At 48.7% G+C, this 20,192-nt stretch overlaps 1 protein-coding gene across 1 annotated transcript; it reads right to left on the reverse strand.

Moving 5' to 3' along the window:
• Positions 1-673: 673 nt before the first annotated feature.
• Positions 674-17,947, reverse strand: AQP3 (aquaporin 3 (Gill blood group)). The gene is made up of 6 exons (XM_056848508.1): positions 17,840-17,947; positions 6,621-6,747; positions 4,697-4,834; positions 2,117-2,235; positions 1,454-1,671; positions 674-856 (listed from the first exon to the last, which is right to left on the reverse strand). The coding sequence occupies exons 1-6, from the start codon at positions 17,945-17,947 to the stop codon at positions 688-690; spliced, it is 879 nt and encodes a 292-aa protein (XP_056704486.1). The 3' UTR covers positions 674-687.
• Positions 17,948-20,192: the final 2,245 nt, after the last annotated feature.

A 20,192-nucleotide genomic window follows, 5' to 3' on the forward strand; every position in this document is an offset into this window, starting at 1 on the left:
TAAAGGTAAATCGAAATCGTTCAAGCCCACATCCCGCCAAAGAGGGGAAACGGCCAGTCAAGAGGTTGAAGCGAAGGAAAAGACCCCTGGAGTCAGGCTGCCAAAGGGATGGTCCTGTGCGCTAACCCTTCGACAACACTGTCCCCCAACGCAGGCAGAGAGGAGGAAGAAGAAGAGTTGGTTTTTATATGCCGACTTTCTCTACCACTTAAGGGAGACTCAAACCGGCTTACAATCACCTTCCCTTCCTCTCCCCACCACAGACACCCTGTCAGGTAGGTGGGGCTGAGAGAATGTGACTTGCCCAAGGTCACCCAGCTGGCTTCGTGTGGAGGAGTGGGGGATCAAACCCTGTTCACCAGATTAGCCTCCGCCACTCATGTGGATGGGGTGGGGAGTCAAACCCGGTTCTCCAGATCAGACTCCACCGCTCCAAACCACCGCTCTTAACCACTACACCACGCTGGCTCCCACAACGTGGTACGGTGGGGCTTGCAAGCAATTTTCTAAAACAAACACACCAAGGGTATTTGAAGAAATTAGGGTGGGGGAAGTCAGAGGGGAGGAGGATTCCTGCCGTGGGTCGTTTTCCTCTCTTGTCTTTGGTTATTGCAGTCCTGTTAATTTGTGATTTAGGAAAACGCAGTCCGTCTGCACGCTGCGGGAGGGTCACTTTCCCTGACCGCTTCAAACATTGTCCCGTTGCTTCACATTGGACAGCTTGACGTTTTCCTCATCGAGCGCTTCGGGAGGCGGCTCGTCGTGGCAGCCCACCATCAGCTGGTAGACCCCCACACCGGCAATGGCTCCCAGGAAAGGGGCGATGATCGGCACCCACCACCACTGCCGGCCCGTCCTGCAAAACACAAGTGTTAGAAAGAGGGGATTAAGTACACCAGTGTGGTCCAGTGGTTAGAGTGGTCACGAAGATCTGGGAGGCCCGAGTTCAAATCCCCCCCCCTGAAGTTTATTGAGCAACCTTCCCCACCCGGGTCTCTCAATCTCACCTAAATCTGATATTAAACCAGTATACAGATCTGGACAACTGGGGACTAGATCATTGTCTCAAAATATCTGATATTGAACCAGTTTACAGATCTGGATCGTTGGGGACTAGATCATTGTCTCAAAATATCTGATATTAAACCTGTTTACAGATCTGGACCACTGGGGACTAGATCATTGTCTCAAAATATCTGATATTAAACCAGTTTACAGATCTTCCCATTGGGGATTCGTTAACTATCTTAAAATGTCAGAAGGCTTTGAAGCCCACTCTAATAGCAGAGGTTGTCTTTCCCAACAGGCTGATGAAATGAACAGAGCCGGGCTGTCAAGTTTCCCAAATGATGAGAACACCCAAAGGTAAACTCAAACAAACATCAATCCAAACTCATATTTCTGTTGGGAGGCATTGACTCCGAAGTGATGCAGAGAGAATGAGCACACTTACGTGAAAACCTCCGTGCCCCAGCCAGCGATGGCCGTGAAGAGGCGAGGGCCAAAGTCTCGGGCTGGGTTAACGGCATATCCGGAGTTGAAGCCCATGGAAGTCCCGATCACCAAGATCACAAAGCCGACGGTGAACGCCTCCAGACCTCTGGGGACGGGGTTGTTGTAGGGGTCGACGATAGCCAAAACGCAGACAAGCAAGGCCGCTGTGCCAATAAACTGGGAGGGAAGGAGATGAGAAGAACGTCTGGTTTGATTCCTCCCAACAAAAATTCCCTATGTTAAACTTTTTTGGTTTAGTAGGGAAGCCACAGGGTTCAAATTGCAAGATCTGGTCAAGGCTGTCAAAGATAGGACATTTTGGAGGACTTTCATTCATAGGGTCGCCATGAGTCGGAAAGGACTTGACGGCACTTAACACACACACACACAGGGTTGCCAAGTGCCCAGTGGTGGCGGGTAAAATCCCACCAATCCACTGGGCTGCCCGCCAACCAGCTGAGGGCCGGCGGGCGACGCATGCACACGTGCCCGTGCAACGCGCCTATATCACTATTGGGTGTACAGGAGATTACCAAACCTCACATGAAGCGTGGCAACCCTATGAACATGTTCAGGCAAATGGCTGTTTTGAGAAGCCTGGCAACGTCCCTCCATCACTTACCTGGTCAAAAAATCCATTCACGGAGTTCAAGTGCTCTGATGGGTAAGTGGCGAAAATCCCGGCAGTGCCATTCTCACCGGTGACGAAGAGCTGGTTCCCACCAAAGGCCCAAATGGCATCTAGGCAAGGGAAGAAAGCAGGGGTTTGACTGGAGCTTTGGCACCCCGTTTTTGCCCTGGTCGTCGAGAGGGCCGCTTTGTATGACTCTAGACCAGGGGCCATAAGAGGTGGAGCCAGCCACAAAATGGCTTACCTACATTCACACAGTGAAGATCCATGTGTTGTGGCCGCAGCTATCCTAGAGTATCTCCCCCGCCCCATGCTGACATTCGATGCCACACACAAGTCGTGCATACTGGCACACATGTCCCTGTCCCCCAATTCCAAATCCCTGGTTCTCCCAGGGATCTGGCAGCTACAGCTGGGACCCTGGAGACAGCGGTCCTAAGCTGATTTCTGAGCAGAAGAAGAAGAGTTGGTTTTTATACCCCAATTTTCTTTACTTTTAAGGAGTCTCAAACTGGTTTACAATTGCCTCCTCTTCTTCTCCCCACAACGGACACCTTGTGAGGTTGGTGGGGCTGAGAGAGTTCAGAGAACACATGAACCCATGAAGCTGTCTTATACTGAATCAGACCCTCGGCCCATCAAAGTCAGTATTGTCTACTCAGACCGGCAGCGGCTCTCCAGGGTCTCAGGCAGAGGTCTTTCACATCACCCACCTCCCTAGTCCCTTTAACTGGAGTTGCCGGGGATTGAACCAGGGACCTTCTGCATGCCAAGCAGATGCTCTACCACTGAGCCACAGCCCCTCTCCATGGCTCTCCAGGGTCTCAGGCAGGGGTCTTTCACATCACCCACCTCCCTAGTCCCTTTAACTGGAGTTGCCGGGGATTGAACCTGGGACCTTCTGCATGCCAAGCAGATGCTCTATCACTGAGCCACAGCCCCTCTCCATGGCTCTCCAGGGTCTCAGGCAGGGGTCTTTCACATCACCCACCTCCCTAGTCCCTTTAACTGGAGTTGCCGGGGATTGAACCTGGGACCTTCTGCATGCCAAGCAGATGCTCTATCACTGAGCCACAGCCCCTCCCCACCCAGCAGGCTGCATGTGGAGGAGAGGGGAGACCAACCAGGTTCACCGGATTAGAGTCCACCGCTCTTAACCACTACACCACATTGAAGGAAGCACATTTTTTGTGTTAGTTACAAGCCTCTGGTACGACGTTGTTCTTGGTTGATAAGCGAGCGCACCCTGGGCCAACAACCCTAAGGGTGTCTTAATCCTCTGCATCAGCTCCAAGATGATGCAATAACTCAGCACCTAGGCTATATGATATCTGTGTGTTATAATCTCTGGAGAGCTGAGTCTTCTAGTAACTGTCTCATTAGGTTATGAAGAGTCAGCTATAAAACACTGTGGCATCCCAGCCTGGCTCGCTGGGGTCTACGTAAGTCTGCTTAACATTCATCCATCATCATTGCGAAGAGAGGATGCCTCGAGGGAGTTTAAGGTGGGTGTTTGAACATCTTCCAAGGCCCTGAGAAAGAGGGTTTCATATCGGCCGAGGCCCCTTGATGAGAGACTATGAATTGTGAATAGGGTCTCCGCCGATAATCCCCACCAAAATGTACCAGCCAATGTAAACATCTGCAGGGTAGAAATTTAAGTGTGTTGGCGTATGCTCAGAGGGTCTGCTAAACTGAGATAACGCCGCTGCGTTTCAGTTAATCTGCTGCTCGCCTGAGATAAGTCCCTGTGCATGTTGCGCTGACGGCAAGAGAGTTATAGTGACAAGCCAGAGGGTTCCCCCGTTTCAAACGTGCGTTCCTACAGTCTCGATTAAAGTGGCTTCTTCCTCAAGGCGATGCGGTACAACCCCAAAGGAAATAATTCTGACAAGCCCCACTGAAATGGAGCAGCACAAAAGCTCCGTTTCTTTCCATGGGGCCTGCACAAGGAACATTTCCTTCTGGGTGATGCTCTATGATTTCAGTGTCTCCGTCCTAACTCTTTGGGCATTTATGCTTGGTAATTAGCAGTGCGTTCCAGGCTGAAGTGCCCCGCATATTTTTTTTCAGTTCTTCCTGCTGAACCGTGAAGTTCTTCACTGCTAAGCCGGCACATACATGCTTCGCATTTCTTAACAGCCCCTTTAACGTGACCTTTTTTATTTGCTCCCGCCTCACCTCGAAGCATCCACTCAAGGAAGCATGAAGAATCACAGCCACAGGTCAGCTATGCAAACGATGATTGTTAATGGCTATGCAAACAAAGGAGCAGGTGAGTGGGGGGTGGAATTTGTTTGACTTTCTCCTCTTGCATCGTGACCGCAAATAAGCATTTTAAAGGTCTCATTTTTAAAAAAGGAGCTTTGAGCAAGCATCATAAATGGCCTTTGTGTGTGAGAGTGAGTGAGATTTGCTGAGTGACATTCTGCTTCCTTCCAGCAGGAAAACCTGCGCTTCCAAACTCATTTTGCGAAACAGAGATCCATTCCAGATCTATAAATATGGAAATGACGATCTGAGTGCCACGGGTAAGAGGCCCGCAAAGATGCCATCAGCACATATGCTTACCATAGTACAAGCCGAAAACGATGCCAGCTCCCAGGAATGCGCCAAGGGTTTGCGCTAAAGCATATACAGGCAACTTTATCCAGGGCTCTCGAGCCATAAAGCACATTGCGAAGGTGACGGCCGGGTTCAAATGGCCACCTGTGAAAACATTTCCGCGTTAGGGTATTTACTTGCATGCAAGAAGAAGGAAAATGCTGCTTTGCTCAGGCAAACGGGAGCAATCACGCTGTGCAGGCAAGACACTCCTCAACGGTTTGATTGCCAACTCTCTGGGAGATCAGGTGGCACAATTAAACTGGGCAAAGTCTAAGGACAAAGGGAATGGACGCAGGTTGTGCCAGGTTAATGCAAGAGACGGCTTCTGGAGTTTGAATCAATCTGCAGGCAATGCCATGCGTTGCTGCTTTTTGATACTTGGCCAGATTGCGTGCAGCTCAGTTTGCAAGGGCCAAAATCTAGGGTTGGCAGCTCCAGGCTGAGAAATACCTGAAGATTTTGAGGGTGGAGCCTGAGGAGGGCGGGGTTTGGAGAGGGAGAGGGACTTCAATGCCATAGAGTCCAATTGCCGAAGCGGCCATTTTCTCCAGAGGAACTAATCTCTGTCGCCAGGAGATTAATTGTAACAGCGGAGATCTCCAGCCACCACCTGGAGGTTGGCAACCCTACCAAAATCACATGGGCATAGTAAAGGACCCCACACCAACCTTCCTCAGTTGCCGGCTGCCAGTACACAAAATCAGTTCTAGTGCATCAAAATAAGGCCTTTCTCTCTTTATAGAATGTATTTTTTAGGATAAAGTTTGTCTCAATAATCAACTTATTGTTTTGTAACTGTATCTGTGATTTTATATTTTTATATTTTAATATATTTTAATAGCACAAACCCTTGGAAACCCACTGTCCATACTATCTAGCTGTATCTGAAGAAGTGAGCTGTGGCTCACGAAAGCTCATACCCTACCAGAAAATATTTTTGTTAGTCTTTAAGGTGCTACTGGACTCTTGTCCATACTATCTGTAGCACTAATCGGGGGGGGGGTGCAAAAAAAAATTCAGTAAAATTCGGATTTGGGTCGAATGGATCTGAAATTTTTCAGGAAACCCAGATATTCCTGAACTCTCATATCAGGAACATCTGGATTCCCGAAAAAAAAATTGGGTCCATTAGACCCGAATCTGAATTTTAACCCCTCCTCTCCCATGTATCATCCTGCTATGGAATTTCTGCCTCAATTAACATGTCATGTAAATGCGTACGCTTTGTTTTGGCTCTGTTTTCAGATTTCTGATTGGTTTCTGATTTCTACTATTCAGATCCTATTTCATCATTAATTGGATGTCCCGTCCCACTGATTGCATTGACTTACACTGTATAATCCATTTTTACTCTCAGCGAGAAAGATGGACTATATGTAAATAAGATGTAATGTCAATAAAAATAACAAATTGTAGGCTGCCTAAGTGGCTGATTACAGGTTTTGCAATAAAATAAATACAAGTGTAATTGAAAGTCCAGTGGGGTTTGCTCCCAGGAAAGTGTGCAGAGAGCTGCAGCCTGAAAGAGCCGTTCTCCATTTCTCGCTACACTGTATTTTAATTTATTTACTTCTTTAATTCCCCACCTTTCTCCCCAACGGGGACCCGAAGTGGATCACATCGTTCTCCTCTCCTTCGTTGTATCCTCACAACAGCCCTGTGAGGTGGGCTATGCTGAGAATGCATGACTGCCCCAAGGTCACCCAGCGAGCTTCCATGGCAGAGTGGAGACTCGAACCTCCCCAATCCTAGTACAACAGTCTACCCACTACGCCACGCTCTGGCTCTCTACACTTGCATTGTCTACTTGAAATTTACTCAGATGATATTTACTCCCCCCCCCTACATGTGTATGGGGGAAAGCAGGACCAAAGATTCCCATCCATACCTGAGATCTGTCCAGCGATCAGAATTCCCAGCGTCACAGCAAAGCCAAAAGCCAGATTGACCGTCAGGAACACCCCATGGGTGCCCCTGCTGAGGACAATTTGAGCCACTGAACCGCAGCCAAACAACTGAAAAGAGAAAAAAAGATAGTCGTCAAATACCAGCTTGAGGGATTCCTTTAGTGCAGTGGTTCCCAACCTTTTTTTGACCAGGGACCACTAGGACTTTTTTGTTCGGTGCAGGGACCCCAAGGTTCAAAATAAAAATTCCAACAATTTGAAAATAAACTTTAATCATACCTGTTAGTTAAACATTAAACTTAGCATAATATTTGAATATATATATTTTTATAATAGAGGACTTTTAATTGAAGATATTAATTTATTATGGGTTTATAACTTTGTTTCGCGGACCTTAATTTAGTTCTCGCGGACCCCTGGGGGTCCACGGACCCCTGGTTGGGAACCAGTGCTTTAGTGGGAGCAAGGGTTAACTTCCATTTTATTTTATTCATTTGTACCCTGCCTTTTCCCCCAACGGGGACCAAAAGCAGCTTCCGTTTCTCCTCCCCTCTGTTTTATCCTCACAACAACCCTGTGAGATAGAGCACGACGGGTAGCGGTATTAGTCTATTTGTAGCGGTAGAAAAGAGCAAGAGTCCAGTGGCACCTTAAAGACTGACAAAAATTTTGGTGCACATTCCAGCTGTATCTGGAGAAGGGAGCTGTGGCTCACAAAAGCTCATACCTTGCCAGAAATTTTGTTAGTCTTGAAGGTGCTACTGGGCTCTTGCTCTTTTCTCCTGTAAGGTAGGTTAGGCTGAGCCGTTTATGCATGGGAGGTTTTGCCTTGGATTTGCTGCTCTGTAGATGCACATTTTCCCCATCCGAATTCTCAAAACTCTGCATGGGGGCTTACTGTTGGGTTTTGAGAATTCAGGTGGGGAAAATGTGCATCTAGAGAGCGGCAAATCCGAGGCAAAACCTCCCGTGCATAAATGGCCCCTGGCACTCAGGAAGTTTCCATGACACACTGGGGATTTGAAGTTAGGTCTCCCCGATGCTAGTCCGGCACTCTTAACCACAACTCCACACTGGCTCTCCAATTTATTCCAGCTACCAAATATTTCCCCTGCTGTGCCTCAAGGTGCCTTCAGATGTTAAGAACATCAGGAAAGCCCTGCTGGATCAGACCCAGGCCCATCAAGTCCAGCAGTCTGTTCACACAATGGCCAACCAGGTGCCTCTAGGAAGCCCCCAAACAAGACAATAATCATGACTAGTATCCATTTTAACTAGTAGCCATGGATAGCGCTCTCCTCCATGAACATGTCCACTCCCCTCTTCAAGCCTTCCAAGTTCAAGCCATCACCACATCCTGGGGCAGGGAGTTCCACAGTTTAACTAGGAGTTGTGTGAATACTTCCTTTGATCAGTTCTGAATCTCTCACCCTCCAGCTTCAGCAGATGACCCCGCGTTCTGGTAATATGAGAGAGGGAGAAAAGCTTCTCCCTGTCCCCTCTCTCCACACCCTGCATAATTTTATAGACCTCTATCATGTCACCCCTCAGCCGCCTTCTTTCCAAGCTAAACAGCCCTAAGTGTTTTAACCGCTCCTCATAGGGCCGTAGCTCCAGTCCCCTAATCCTGTTTTAAGGGTGTGAACAGACAGGCATAACCTGAGCAGTAAACTTGCTCTGGAAGAACACACGCTGCATTTCCTTTAACCATGCAATCTCCTCTCAGAGTTGGCCTCCGGAGAAACAGTGAAAGCAAACTCCGCACAGCCCAAATTGACTGGAAGCCAGTAAGGGAGCTCGGCAGGGATGTAATGCTATGGAGCCTAGCAGGCTTGCCAGTTGCCCAGTCAGGGTGGGGCATCCCTAGGGTTGCCAGGTCCCTCTTTGCACCGGCGGGAGATTTTTGGGGCAAAGCCTGAGGATGGCGGGATTTGGGGAGGGGACGTCAATGACATAGAGTCCGATTGCCAAAGCGGCCATTTCCTCCAGGTGAACTGATCTCTATCGGCTGGAGATCAGTTGTAATAGCGGAAGATCGCCAGCTAGCACCTGGAGGTTGGCAACCGTAGGCATCCCCCACCCCCAGCCCACTGTCACTCCAAACAATGGCAGGAGAAGAAAGTTTTACAATGGCGGCTGTGCTTGCACTGTTATGTAACATCCAGGAGAACCAAAAGTGACAGAGGGTAGCTCTAGGAATTGCTGGAAACTGTGGTTTACCACAGCATTTCCGGTGATTCCTAGAGCTCCCCTGTTTCACTTCAAGGTTTTCACCGGAGGTGAAGTAAAGGCCCCTGATAGCAGGAGATCTCCAGGCCCCACCTGGAGGTTGGCAACCCATTAAACACCGCCCAAAATCTCCGAGTCTATATCTGGGATTACCTTGGGGCACAGTTTTGATCTGATTTCTTTTACAGTATATTGGCTACACACTGCATCATGGACTAGGGTTGCCATTCTCCAGGTGATGGCTGGAGATCTCCTGGAATTACAACTGATCTCCAGGTGACAGAGATCAGTTCCCCTGGAGAAAAATAGCTGCTTTGGAGGGTGGCCTCTATGGCATTATACCCCATTAAAACCCCACCTCCCCAAAACCCGCCCTCCTCAAGCTCCACCCCAAAAATGTCCAAGTATTTCCCAACCTGGGGCTGGAAACCCCGAACAGTTCATAAGTCACCCTGTAGAAAAGTTCTGCTCCTAGTCTAAGCCAGGCACTGAGACAAACCGTATCTGTTTGCTCCCGTTCAACCCACAAAGCCGTTTCACACCTTGACACGGCGGACAAAAGGTTCTGGCTGATTTTGTTTGCCCTCGAACTTTATACAAATATGAATCAACAGGGAGGGGAAAAAAAGGAACCCGCGGGCGGCTTGATGTTGTACTAAACCAAGAAGAATGTTATCGGCTGGAGTAACAACTTCCCTGCGAGGGAGGTCGAGATAATTGGGCTCCTTCTGTAAACTGATTGATCCAAAGCTGCCGAGCCGGTTGGAAGGATTGCTTCTGAGCAACGAAACATGTTTCAATTAAGTTGTTCAAAGGTTTTTTTATCACGGTCAGGACTGTCAAACAGCACTGGCTTGACTGAGCGCAGTTGTACCATGCAGACTGGAAGGCTAAGGCCATTTACGCGTGGCTGTTTCCTGGGGTTGCCAGGCCCTTCTTCGCCACCGGCGGGAGGTTTTGGGGGTGGAGTCTTTAGAGGGCAGGGTTTGGGGAGGGGAGGGACTTCAACGCCATAGAGTCCAATTGCCAAAGCGGCCCTTTTCTCCAGGTGAACTGATCTCTATCGGCTGGAGATCAGTTGTAATAGCAGGAGATCTCCAGCTAGGACCTGGAGGTTGGCAACCCTACTGTTTCCTCGTGATCACCCCGCCAACTACTTCGGGGCTTTGCTTTGATTAGGCTTGCATTTGCTGACCATCAGAGGTTTTGCCTCGCTGTCCCCCCCACATTTCTGTGGGTTTTGCCTGCGTTTTCTGGATTTGTATTTAGCCAGCAACCAGAAAACGCGGGGAAGATGCACGGAAATGCATGGGGAGAGCGAGGCGGCCTCTGATGGTCGGAAAAATGCAAGCATAATCAAAGCAAAATCCCGAAGTAAATCCCGAAGTAGTCCGCGGGGTGATCGCAAGGAAACAGCCAAGCATAAATAGCCTAAATATGTACATGGGGGGGGGGGGGACTCTCTATTAAAAACTGGATGGGGGGTGGAGGCAGCACAGTATAGCCCAATGCCTTGTTAGATCTTGGAAGCTAAGCAGGGTCAGCACTTGAAAGGGAGACCACCAAGGAAGACTGTAAAAGAGGGTGTATTTTAGATTTTTGTTTATTATATTGTATATAAGAGCCCCGTGGCGCGGAGTGGTCAGCTGCAGTACTGCAGTCCAAGCTCTGCTCACGACCTGAGTTCGATCCCAACAGAAGTTGGTTTCAGGTAGCCAGCTCGAGGCCGACTCAGCCTTCCATCCTTCCAAGGTTGGTGAAATGAGGACCCAGCTTGCTGGGGGTAAAGGGAAGATGAATGGGGAAGGCACTGGCAAACCACCCCGGAAACAAAGTCTGCCTAGGAAATGTCGGGATGTGAGGTCACCCCACGGGTCAGGAATGTCCTGGTGCTTGCACAGGAGACCTTTACCTTTACCTTTATATTGTATATTAATTAGTTGAATACTATGACGTTTATGGCTGGATGTGAACCATACTGAGTCCTGCCTTAGTAGGGAAAGGGTGGGATATAAATCTAATAAAATAAAATAAATAAACGTATGATGACTCTGTAGGGTTTTCAAGGCAAGAGATGTTCAGAGATGGTTTGCCATTGCCTGCATCTGAACAGCGACTTCTTTGGTGGTCTCCTATCCAAGGACTAACCAGGGCTGTCCCTGTTTAGTTTCCGAGAACTAATGAAACCAAGCCTGCCTGGTAGGGTTGCCAAGCTCCAGATAATAGCTGGAGCTCTCCTGCTATTACAACTAATCTCCAGCAGATAGAGATCAGTTCACTTGGAGAAAATGGCTGCTTTCATAATTGGATTCTATGGCACTGAAGTTCCTCCCCTCTTCAAACCCCGCCCTCTTCAGGCTCCGTCCCCAAAACCTCCTGCCAGTGGTGAGGAGGGTCCTGGCAACCCCACTGCCTGGGCCATCCAGTTCAGGACATAATAATCGTGTGCTGTCAAGTTGCAGTTGACTTATGGCAATCCCATAGGGTTTTCAAGGCAAGAGAGGAACAGAGGTGGTTTGCCATTTCCTGCCTGTGTGTAGCAAACCTAGACTTCCTTGGTGGTCTCCCATCCAAGTACTGCTTAGTACTGCCTGCTTAGCTTCTGAGATCCAATAAGCTCGAGATAGATTCAGCAGGGTATAATGCCACAGTCCACCCAGAAAAGCAGCCATTTTCTCCAGGGGAATTGACGCCTTTAGTCTAGAAATCAGTTGTAATTCCAGGAGCTGGGCATGTTTAGCCTGAAGAGGAGAAGACTGAGAGGGGACATGATAACCATCTTCAAGTACTTGAAGGGCTGTCATAGAGAGGAGGGTGCCGAGTTGTTTTCTGTTGCCCCAGAAGGTCGGACCAGAACCAACGGGTTGAAATTGAATCAAAAGAGTTTCCGTCTTGACATTAGGAAGAATTTTCTAACACTTAGAGTGGTTCCTCAGTGGAACAGGCTTCCTCTGGAGGTGGTGGGCTCTCCTTCCCTGGAGGTTTTTCAGCAGAGGCTAGATGGCCATCTGTCAGCAATGTTGATTCTATAACCTTAGGCAGATGATGAGTGGGAAGGCATCTTGGCCATCTTCTGGTCACTGGGTGTGTGTGTGGAGGGGAGGTAGTTGTAAATTTCCTGCGTTGTGCAGGGGGTTGGACTAGATGACGCTGGTGGTCCCTTCCAACTCATATGATTCTATGAGATCTCCAGGCCCCACCTTGAAGGTGGCAAGCTCACCAATTGGGGTATGTGTGTGTGTGTGTGTGTGTGTGTGTGTTTATGTATACATGATTGCAGCCTTTCATCAGAGGTGCCCTGTTTGATGAGTGATTAAGGGAACTCTGTTCACAACCCCTCTTTGTTCTAATGTCTAAACAACGGCAAATACCAGTTAATCCAGCGTGCCGAGAACAGTCAGCCGGGCGATTTATCAGAAACAGCTCGACGCAATCAACGCAACGGCAAAGGACGCAAAGAAGCTGGCATCGAAAAGAATCCCAGTTCAATGCTCTCGGCCACAAAATGCACTCATATCTACCGAGCCGCTTTTCGTTTTGAGTGAGGTGTAAAAATGCTAGGATCCTACAACCAAGAGATCTTTGTTTTCCCCTGTCAGAAATCGGCAGGGCAACCATTCAGATCACTATTAGACACCGGCTGGGTAGTCGCACCTCTTAATTCCTTTGGTAGGTGGTCCTTTGGTGGAAGCAAAGCCGCACAGGAGAAAGGGGGGGTGCATTACTGATTGGTACAGAGGGAGGGGCTGCCCGGGTCACGCAGGACACTGTAGGAGTGCAAAGTCCCACAGGTGGGTGCTTTTGCCTTGCCACAACTGTGTCTAATTCAAGCCGCTGTATAGTGAGAAGAAGAAGAAGAAGAAGAAGAAGAAGAAGAAGAAGAAGAAGAAGAAGAAGAAGAAGAAGAAGAAGAAGAAGAAGAGGAAGAGGAGGAGGAGGAGGAGGAGGAGGAGGAGGAAATGTTTTTTACACCCCGCCTTTCTCTACCTTAAGGAGTCTCAAAGCACCTTATAATCGCCTTCCCTTCCCCTCCCCACAACAGGCCCCTTGTGAGGTAGGTGAGGCTGAGAGAGTTAGGAGAGAACTGTGACTGGCCCAAGGTCACCCAGGAGGCTGCATGTGGAGGAGTGGGGAATCAAACCCAGTTCTCCAGATTAGTGTCCACCACTCCTAACCACTACACCACACTGGCTGAGAGTTTTGCTTAACTCCGGAACTATTGGGGTGTTGATCAACATTTCATTAATGTCTCTGCAGTTCACATGAACACATGAAGGTGCCTTACACTGAATCAGACCCTGGGTCCATCAAAGTCAGTATTGTCTACTCAGACCAGCAGCGGCTCTCCAGGGTCTCAGGCAGAGAGAGGTCTTTCACATCACCTACTTGCCTCGTCCCTTTAACTGGAGATGCCAGGGATTGAGCCTGGGACCTTCTGCATGCCAAGCAGAGGCTCTACCACTGAGCCACGGCCCCTCCAGCAATGCCTGAAAAAATGCTCACTCTAATCAGCCAAACCCAATGATCTCCCAGCCTGTGTTAGGTTGTGGTTTTATTGTTATTTTTATTTTTTTGCATAGTGTATCTGAGCAGGTAAGTGGGGAAACGCCCTTCTTTCCTGACAATCTGCACGCTGCAGGCTTTCATTTGATCCCTCATTCGACTCTCTGCGATCACCCCACATCCACTATAAAAGACTCTCCAAGCCTGGGGTTGGTTTTGCCAATAGTTATATAGACACAATGACGAACAGGTCTGGGTAGACTCCTATTGCCGCCGTGTTAGGAAAGCAATCCCAGGCGCCCAGGGGAATGGCATGCAGGTCCCAGATGCCCAGATGCAAGATTTCAGGTTCTCTCTCTCTCCCCCTCCCCTTCCGCCCAGATGTTATCGTAAGAAGGATTACAGCAAAGAGAGCTGAAGATTAAGAGGCTTAAACCTCAATGACTTCCAGACGGGATCTTTCCTGCATTTTGCTCAACAGCAGAAAGCGCTTCGCAGAGAACAAAAGAGGAGCATTTGGAAAGGCAAGCCAATGACTCCAAGCCTCAGTGACAGAGGAGGTTGCGTGAGTGCAACAGGTTGCCAACCTCCAGGTGGGGCCTGGAGGTCACCCAGAATTACAGCTGAAGAAGAAGAATTGGTTTTTATATGCCGACTTTCTCCGCCGCTTAAGGGAGAATCACACCGGCTTACACCTTCCCTTCCCCTCCCCACAACAGACACCCTGTGAGGTAGGTGGGGCTGAGAGAGCTCTATCAGAGCTGTAACTTGCCCAAGGTCACCCGGCTGGCTTCGTATGTCCGAGTGAGGAAACAAAACCAGTTCACCAGATTAGCCTCTGCCGCTCATGTGGAGGGGTGGGGAATCAAACCCGGTTCTCCAGATCGGACTCCACCGCTCCAAACCACCGCTCTTAACCACTACACCACGCTGGCTCTCTAGACTTCTTTCAGAGGGCAGCTGTGTTGGTCTACAGTAGAAGAGCTGGATTCGAGTCCAGTAGCTTCTTAGAGACCAACAAGATTTTCAGGGTATAAGCTGTCAAGAGACAAAGCTCCCTTCATCAGATACGAAAGCCCATACCCCAAAAATCTTGTTGTCTGTAAGGTACTACTGGACTCAAATCTAGCTGTTCTCCAGACTGCAGCAATCAGTCCCCCTGGAGAAAATGGCTGCTTTGGAGGTGGACCCTAGGGCATTGTACCCTGCTGAGGTCCCTCCCCTCCCCAAACCCTATTTTCCATGGACTCCACCCTTAAATCTCCAGGAATTTCCCAATGCAGAGTTGACAGCCCTAGCAATATCACAAGTTGCTGCCTTCCACCAATAGGATTGCCAACCTCCAGGTTCTAGCTGGAGATCTCCTGCTATTACAACAGATCTCCAGCCGATAGAGATCAGTTCACCTGGAGAAAATGGCTGCTCTGGCAATGGGACTCTATGGCCTTGAAGTCCCTCCCCTCCCCAAACCCCGCCCTCCTCAGGCTTCACCTCAAAAACCTCCTGCCAGTGGCGAAGAGGGACTTGGCAACCCTATCCACCAAGTATATTTCACCAGCGCAGTGGTCGGGTAATGCTGCAGAAATTAAGAAAGAGAAAGCCCGTCCTGGAGAAGACTGCGAGACTGCATGGACCTAGGGTTGCCAACCTCCAGGTGGTGGCACCTTGGCCATCTTCTGGGCATGGAGTAGGGGTCACTGGTGTGTGTGGGGGAGGTAGTTGTGAAATTCCTGCATTGTGCAGGGGGTTGAGCTAGATGACCCTGGTGGTCCCTTCCAACTCTATGATTCTATGATCAGTTCCCCTGCAGAAAATGGCTGCTTTGGCAATTGGACTCTATGGCATTGAAGTCCCTCTCCTCTCCAAACCCTGCCCTCCTCAGGCTCCACCCCCAAAATCTCCAGATATTTCCCAACCCGGAGCTGGCAACCCTACATGGACCCCAGGTGAGGCTCCCAAGAAGGGTCTCAGGGACCATACAATGTCACAACCCTGCAATTGCACAAAGCGAGAATTAACTCATCACTAAGTACCACAACCTCATAGCTGGCTGCAGCATGCCAAAAAATGCCCACAGGTGTGCCCTGGCCAATGCCAGTCTATAACCACTCCATCATCAGAGGAAAAGCGAGTTAAGGGAGGGATTTTGAGAAGAACAGTGGCAGGAAAAGTTGTCTTTCCCCCTCTCCTGCTTCACTGCTTCTCTGCTGTGAGCCCAGATGTCAACCTCCAGGTGTGGCCTGGACTTCTCCTGGAATTACAACTGATCTCCAGGCTACAGGGATCAGTTCCCCTGGAGGAAATGGCAGCTTGGGTGGGTGGGCTCTATGGCATCGCATCCCTGCTGAGGTCTCTCCCTTCCCCTAAGCTCCTCGCTCTCCCCGCGCATTTTCCTTGCGTTTTCTGCAGGCTGGCTAAACACAAATCCAAAAAAAGGAGCAAAACGCATGGAAATGTGCAGGGAGAGTGAGGTGACCTCTGATGCTCAGAAAATGCAAGCTTAGTCAAAGCAAAGCCCCAAAGCAGTGAGCGGGATAACCGCGAGGAAACAGCCATGCATAAAAGGCCCCTATCACATTTGTGCAATCTGAAGGTGCAATTAGCTCTGCCAGGGAGGGGACCCAGAGGGGGGCTATTAAGATCTAAGAGCCAGCTCAACAGGATCCAGCATTCATGGCAGTGGCTGCCCTTGGCAATCTGGCCGTAAGGATGAAGAAGATCGTCAAGAAATACTCAGAACGCTGCCTTGGAAAGCACAAAGCACTGGATTTCACAGCTGATGCAAACCATTTGGAGCACCCGACTGCAGGCTGGCAGGCACGCTACCTGGCTTTTGGCAGTCGCTTTTGCTTCAGTGAGGCTTGTGCAACCCTAGTTAGGTGCCCAGGTGAGATCTGACATGCCGGTTTTTAGAAGCCACTTATTCAGTCTGTTACTTATTCTGAAGAGAGAAATTCAGAGGCATTTGCCAGTAATGTCAAAGACTCAGAGGTGGCTCTCCCATTCTTTAGACATCATAGCACTCAAACCGGGACGACGGGGATTTGTGCCAAGGAAAGGCAGGTGCCTTCTCTCCCCTCCCCAGTTCCAAGACACACACATCCACCACACTCAAGTGGGCAAAACCAGCAATACTGGTTTCTCAAAGGTGCACGCATAAGGACTCCTTCAAACAACCTCTTTGCGTTCTCACCCTAAGGTGCTCTCAAAAGTCAACAAAGATCGCCTGAATCCATGATTTTAAAAAGGACCCTTTTAAAGGCTCACGGGTACAAACAGGCCATTTCGGTTCGTCTTTCTTTATTAGCAAACCGCACAAAACTGCAGGGCAGGCTATCTCCCTTCCTTTTCTTACAGTGGTAAAGGATAAGGTAAGCAAAGAACTTAACAAAATCATGTCTCATACATCTCATTATAGACGTCTCCTGCATTTTGCAAGAGCATAGACATGGCTAGGGCCAGCGGAGAGCATGTGAGATTGAGATCTGGGTTCAAGAACTCCCAGTGAGCTGTGAACAAGGAAGTCACATAGGCGGGCAATGTTACAGTACGGTTTCACATATTCGTTATGCAGGGCATAACTTACGTTTGGCACCAGGCGTACACTTAAGAAAGAGCTGCAGTCAGTCCTGGGTTAGGTTGAGCATCTTTGGAAATGGGTTTGTCCTGCTCAATTTTAAGTGTAAGCTTAAACCAGACGGGCATCTAAAAGAGATGTGTCAAAGTCACCCTTGAACAGATCTTAATCTGTAAAATAGGACAAGTTGAGAATGTATAGAATCATAGAGTTGGAAGGGACCACCAGGGTCATCTAGTCCAACCCCCTGCAGAATGCAGGAAATTCCAAACTACCTCCCCCCCACACCCCCAGTGACCCCTACTTCATGCCCAGAAGATGCCCAAGATGCCCTCCCTCTCACGATCTGCCTAAGGTCATAGAATCGGCATTGTATCTTAGAAGCTTCTTGAGAAAATTAAAGCAATATCGTTCTGAGTCCTAGCAGTAGGAAATATGCATTATAAATATGCATTCTAGAAGGGCAGGAGGGAGGACAGAGCACAGAGCAAGAACAAAAAAGTGTGTGCACGCTCTCTCTCTCTCATTGGGAGCAAATTGGATTGGTGCAGAAATATGCATGCTTTTGGATCACACAGAGCTCTTTGTGACTCAGTGTGACTCAAAACGTTTCCTATTTCTGCACCAACTGGGAGAAGTTTCGTCCCTGATTCTCCCTGGCATTTCGGGGCAAAGCCTTCCATCATCCAAAGAGGGATGCTCCCCCGCACCAGCCCAGCAAAAATGACTGACAGGAGCGTCAATATCTGTGAATCGCGCCAAACCCTCTGCAATCATTCCTCTAAATCAACATTCAACTATTACTCGGCCCCCTATTAGCATTTTGGCAAAGCTCCCTTGCCCACCAAATCGAAAATCCTCGCCCAGCCCCGGGGTCCCCAATCCACTTACCACCAGCACCAAGGTCCCCAGGCATTCGGCCAGAGCTTGTCGGATGAGTTTATTCCTGATCCTCATCCTATGGCCTATGGCTGCCAGGACTTCTTTCTGCCTGCCCATTATGCTGGCTGGCTTTTTCCTTCTAGGGTTGGTGTGCAGACGAGAGAATCCCTCTCCGCTCTTTCTGGGCTTGCCTCTCAGTGGCTCTTTATCAGATCAGAGACCTGCCTCGTCTTATAAATATGTTGGGCGCTCCTCAGAACGCCTCCCCTCAGTCGCTCCACCCAACTTCTTTTCAAGAGAAACTTTTTTTCTTGACAGCATAAGACAGAGTGAGCGAGTTCACTGGCTCGTTTCTTTTCTCTCTCTTTTTTTTTTGAGTGACTCACTGACACTTAAACCACAGCCCAGTGAAGGAGGGTGTTTGGGCGGGGACCAGGGGAAGCCGATTGATTCACTGCAATGGACGGAGAGGTGCCCTTTGCTCTAATTATTGGTCAATAAAAAAATCCTAAACTGCACGGAGGGAAGTTCTGATTCTTCTTCTGCATATCCTGAATCAAAAGTGCTGCATCAGCTTAACTGGTTTAAGGATAGGGCTTTTAAAAGAAAAAACATAATATATTCACTAATCAGAGCAATCAACCCCCCTACCCCCATAGCCTCTGCATAGGATTCCTTTTGAGTTGGGGAGAAGACTCAAAGCCTGTTTGGGAATATGATCTCAGCCTTGGAACATGACTTGGAAGGGGACAGGCTGTGGCTCAGTGGAAGAGCATCTGTTTAGCATGCAGAAGGTCCCAGGTTCAATCCCCGGCATCTCCAGTCAAAGGGACTAGGCAAGTAGGTGATGTGAAAGACCTCTTGGCAAGAGACCCTGGAGAGCCGCTGCCGGTCTGAGTAGACAATACTGACTTTGATGGACCGAGGGTCTGATTCAGTATAAGACAGCTTCATGTGTTCAAGAGTGCCTCTGAACATGTGTGCATTCCTTTCCGTACACCTCAGAAATAAGGGAGGATTCCTGATCCAAAAGGCATGCCCACTATTCACAACAAGCCAAATCCTCTTTATTTATTTATTTATTTATTTATTTATTTTACAGGTTTTAGACCCTGCTTTTCTGTCCTCCCAAGGGCCACCTCGGGGGCTAACAAATTAAGACATACATGATCAAATCATTCCTGGAATTATTCATTCCCCACTAGATCTATCCCACCCTTCTTGCAAAGAGCTCAAAATGGCATACACGGCTGCGGCAATTCCATTTTCCCCTACAACAGCCCCTTAAGGTAGGCCGGGCTGAGAGTGAGTGACTGGCCCCAGATCATCCAAAACGTTTCATGGACTTGGGATTTGAACCCAAGTCCAGCACTCCAACCACTAGCATTCTGGCTCTCAATGCAAAGACTCAATGAAAAGGTCCTTTAAATACACTAGAAATGCCCTGTTTCTTTATCCAGTCAGGATAGTGTGGCTTAGCCCAACTCGTATAATTTTTTAGATCATAGAAACAGAACAAGTCAAGCCCAGCTTCCCAAGAAAGATTTTTCTTACTTGGAGGACTGGATTTTGCTAGTTAATTTGAGATCCGCTGGAGCCTTCTGCACCCTGGAACCTCTTTTTAGAGCTCTTTGATGAATGATAGCCTCTGGGCAGAGTGCATCTAATTTGCCAATGAGTAGCCAGCCACAGTCATATCCACACATCTGGGATAAGGAAGCAAGTCTAACGCGACCTCCAGATTTTTTGCTGCAGAGGTTCACAGTTCCCACAAGTTGAAACTCCTCTAGTGAGTCAAGAGCAACAGGCCGTTTCCTGGGGTTGCCAACTCTGGGTATGGAAATTCCTGGAGATTGGGGGTGGAGCCTGAGGGAGGCAGGGTTTGGGCAGGGGTGGGAGCTTAGCAGGGTATGATGCCATACAGCCTACCCTCTAAAGAAGCCCTTTTCTCCAGGGGAACTGGTTTTGGACATCTGGAAATCAGTGGTATTTCCGAGAGATCTCCTGGTCCCTTCTGGAGGTTGGCAAGCAGAACATCTCCCCCAACAATACTCTTTCATTTTGAGAATCTCCAAGGACCTCTAGATTTTACCAAAGTTTAGCCTTAAGCACCCTCCAGGGACTATACAAAATAGCTTCATAAACTAATTTTTTTTCTGGCAAGTATTTTCAATGTTATTATATAAGTTGGGCTGTTTTGTCAGAAAAGTGACTAATTTACATGGGGTTTTTTAAGGATGGACAGAGAAAAACAGAGGGTCCTGTGGACCTGTAAAGAATGACGTATATAAAATAGTGGGGATACACATTTAAAATAGGGATTTTAAAAAAAAATCCTAATACTTATTTCATTTATGTATGA

Source organism: Euleptes europaea, chromosome 4, assembly GCF_029931775.1.
Source record: "Euleptes europaea isolate rEulEur1 chromosome 4, rEulEur1.hap1, whole genome shotgun sequence".
Classification (NCBI taxonomy): Eukaryota; Metazoa; Chordata; class Lepidosauria; order Squamata; family Sphaerodactylidae; genus Euleptes; species Euleptes europaea.

What these genes read in the sequence shown, in the direction of transcription:
- AQP3 (XM_056848508.1), bottom strand. Translation starts at nt 17,947, where the DNA reads ATGGGCAGGCAGAAAGAAGTCCTGGCAGCCATAGGCCATAGGATGAGG. An exon ending in TGAATGGATTTTTTGACCAG is followed by an intron (nt 1,672 to 2,116) that starts GTAAGTGATGGA and finishes CTTCCCTCCCAG; the next exon opens with TTTATTGGCACAGCGGCCTT. An exon ending in TGGGGCACGGAGGTTTTCAC is followed by an intron (nt 857 to 1,453) that starts GTAAGTGTGCTC and finishes TGTGTTTTGCAG; the next exon opens with GACGGGCCGGCAGTGGTGGT.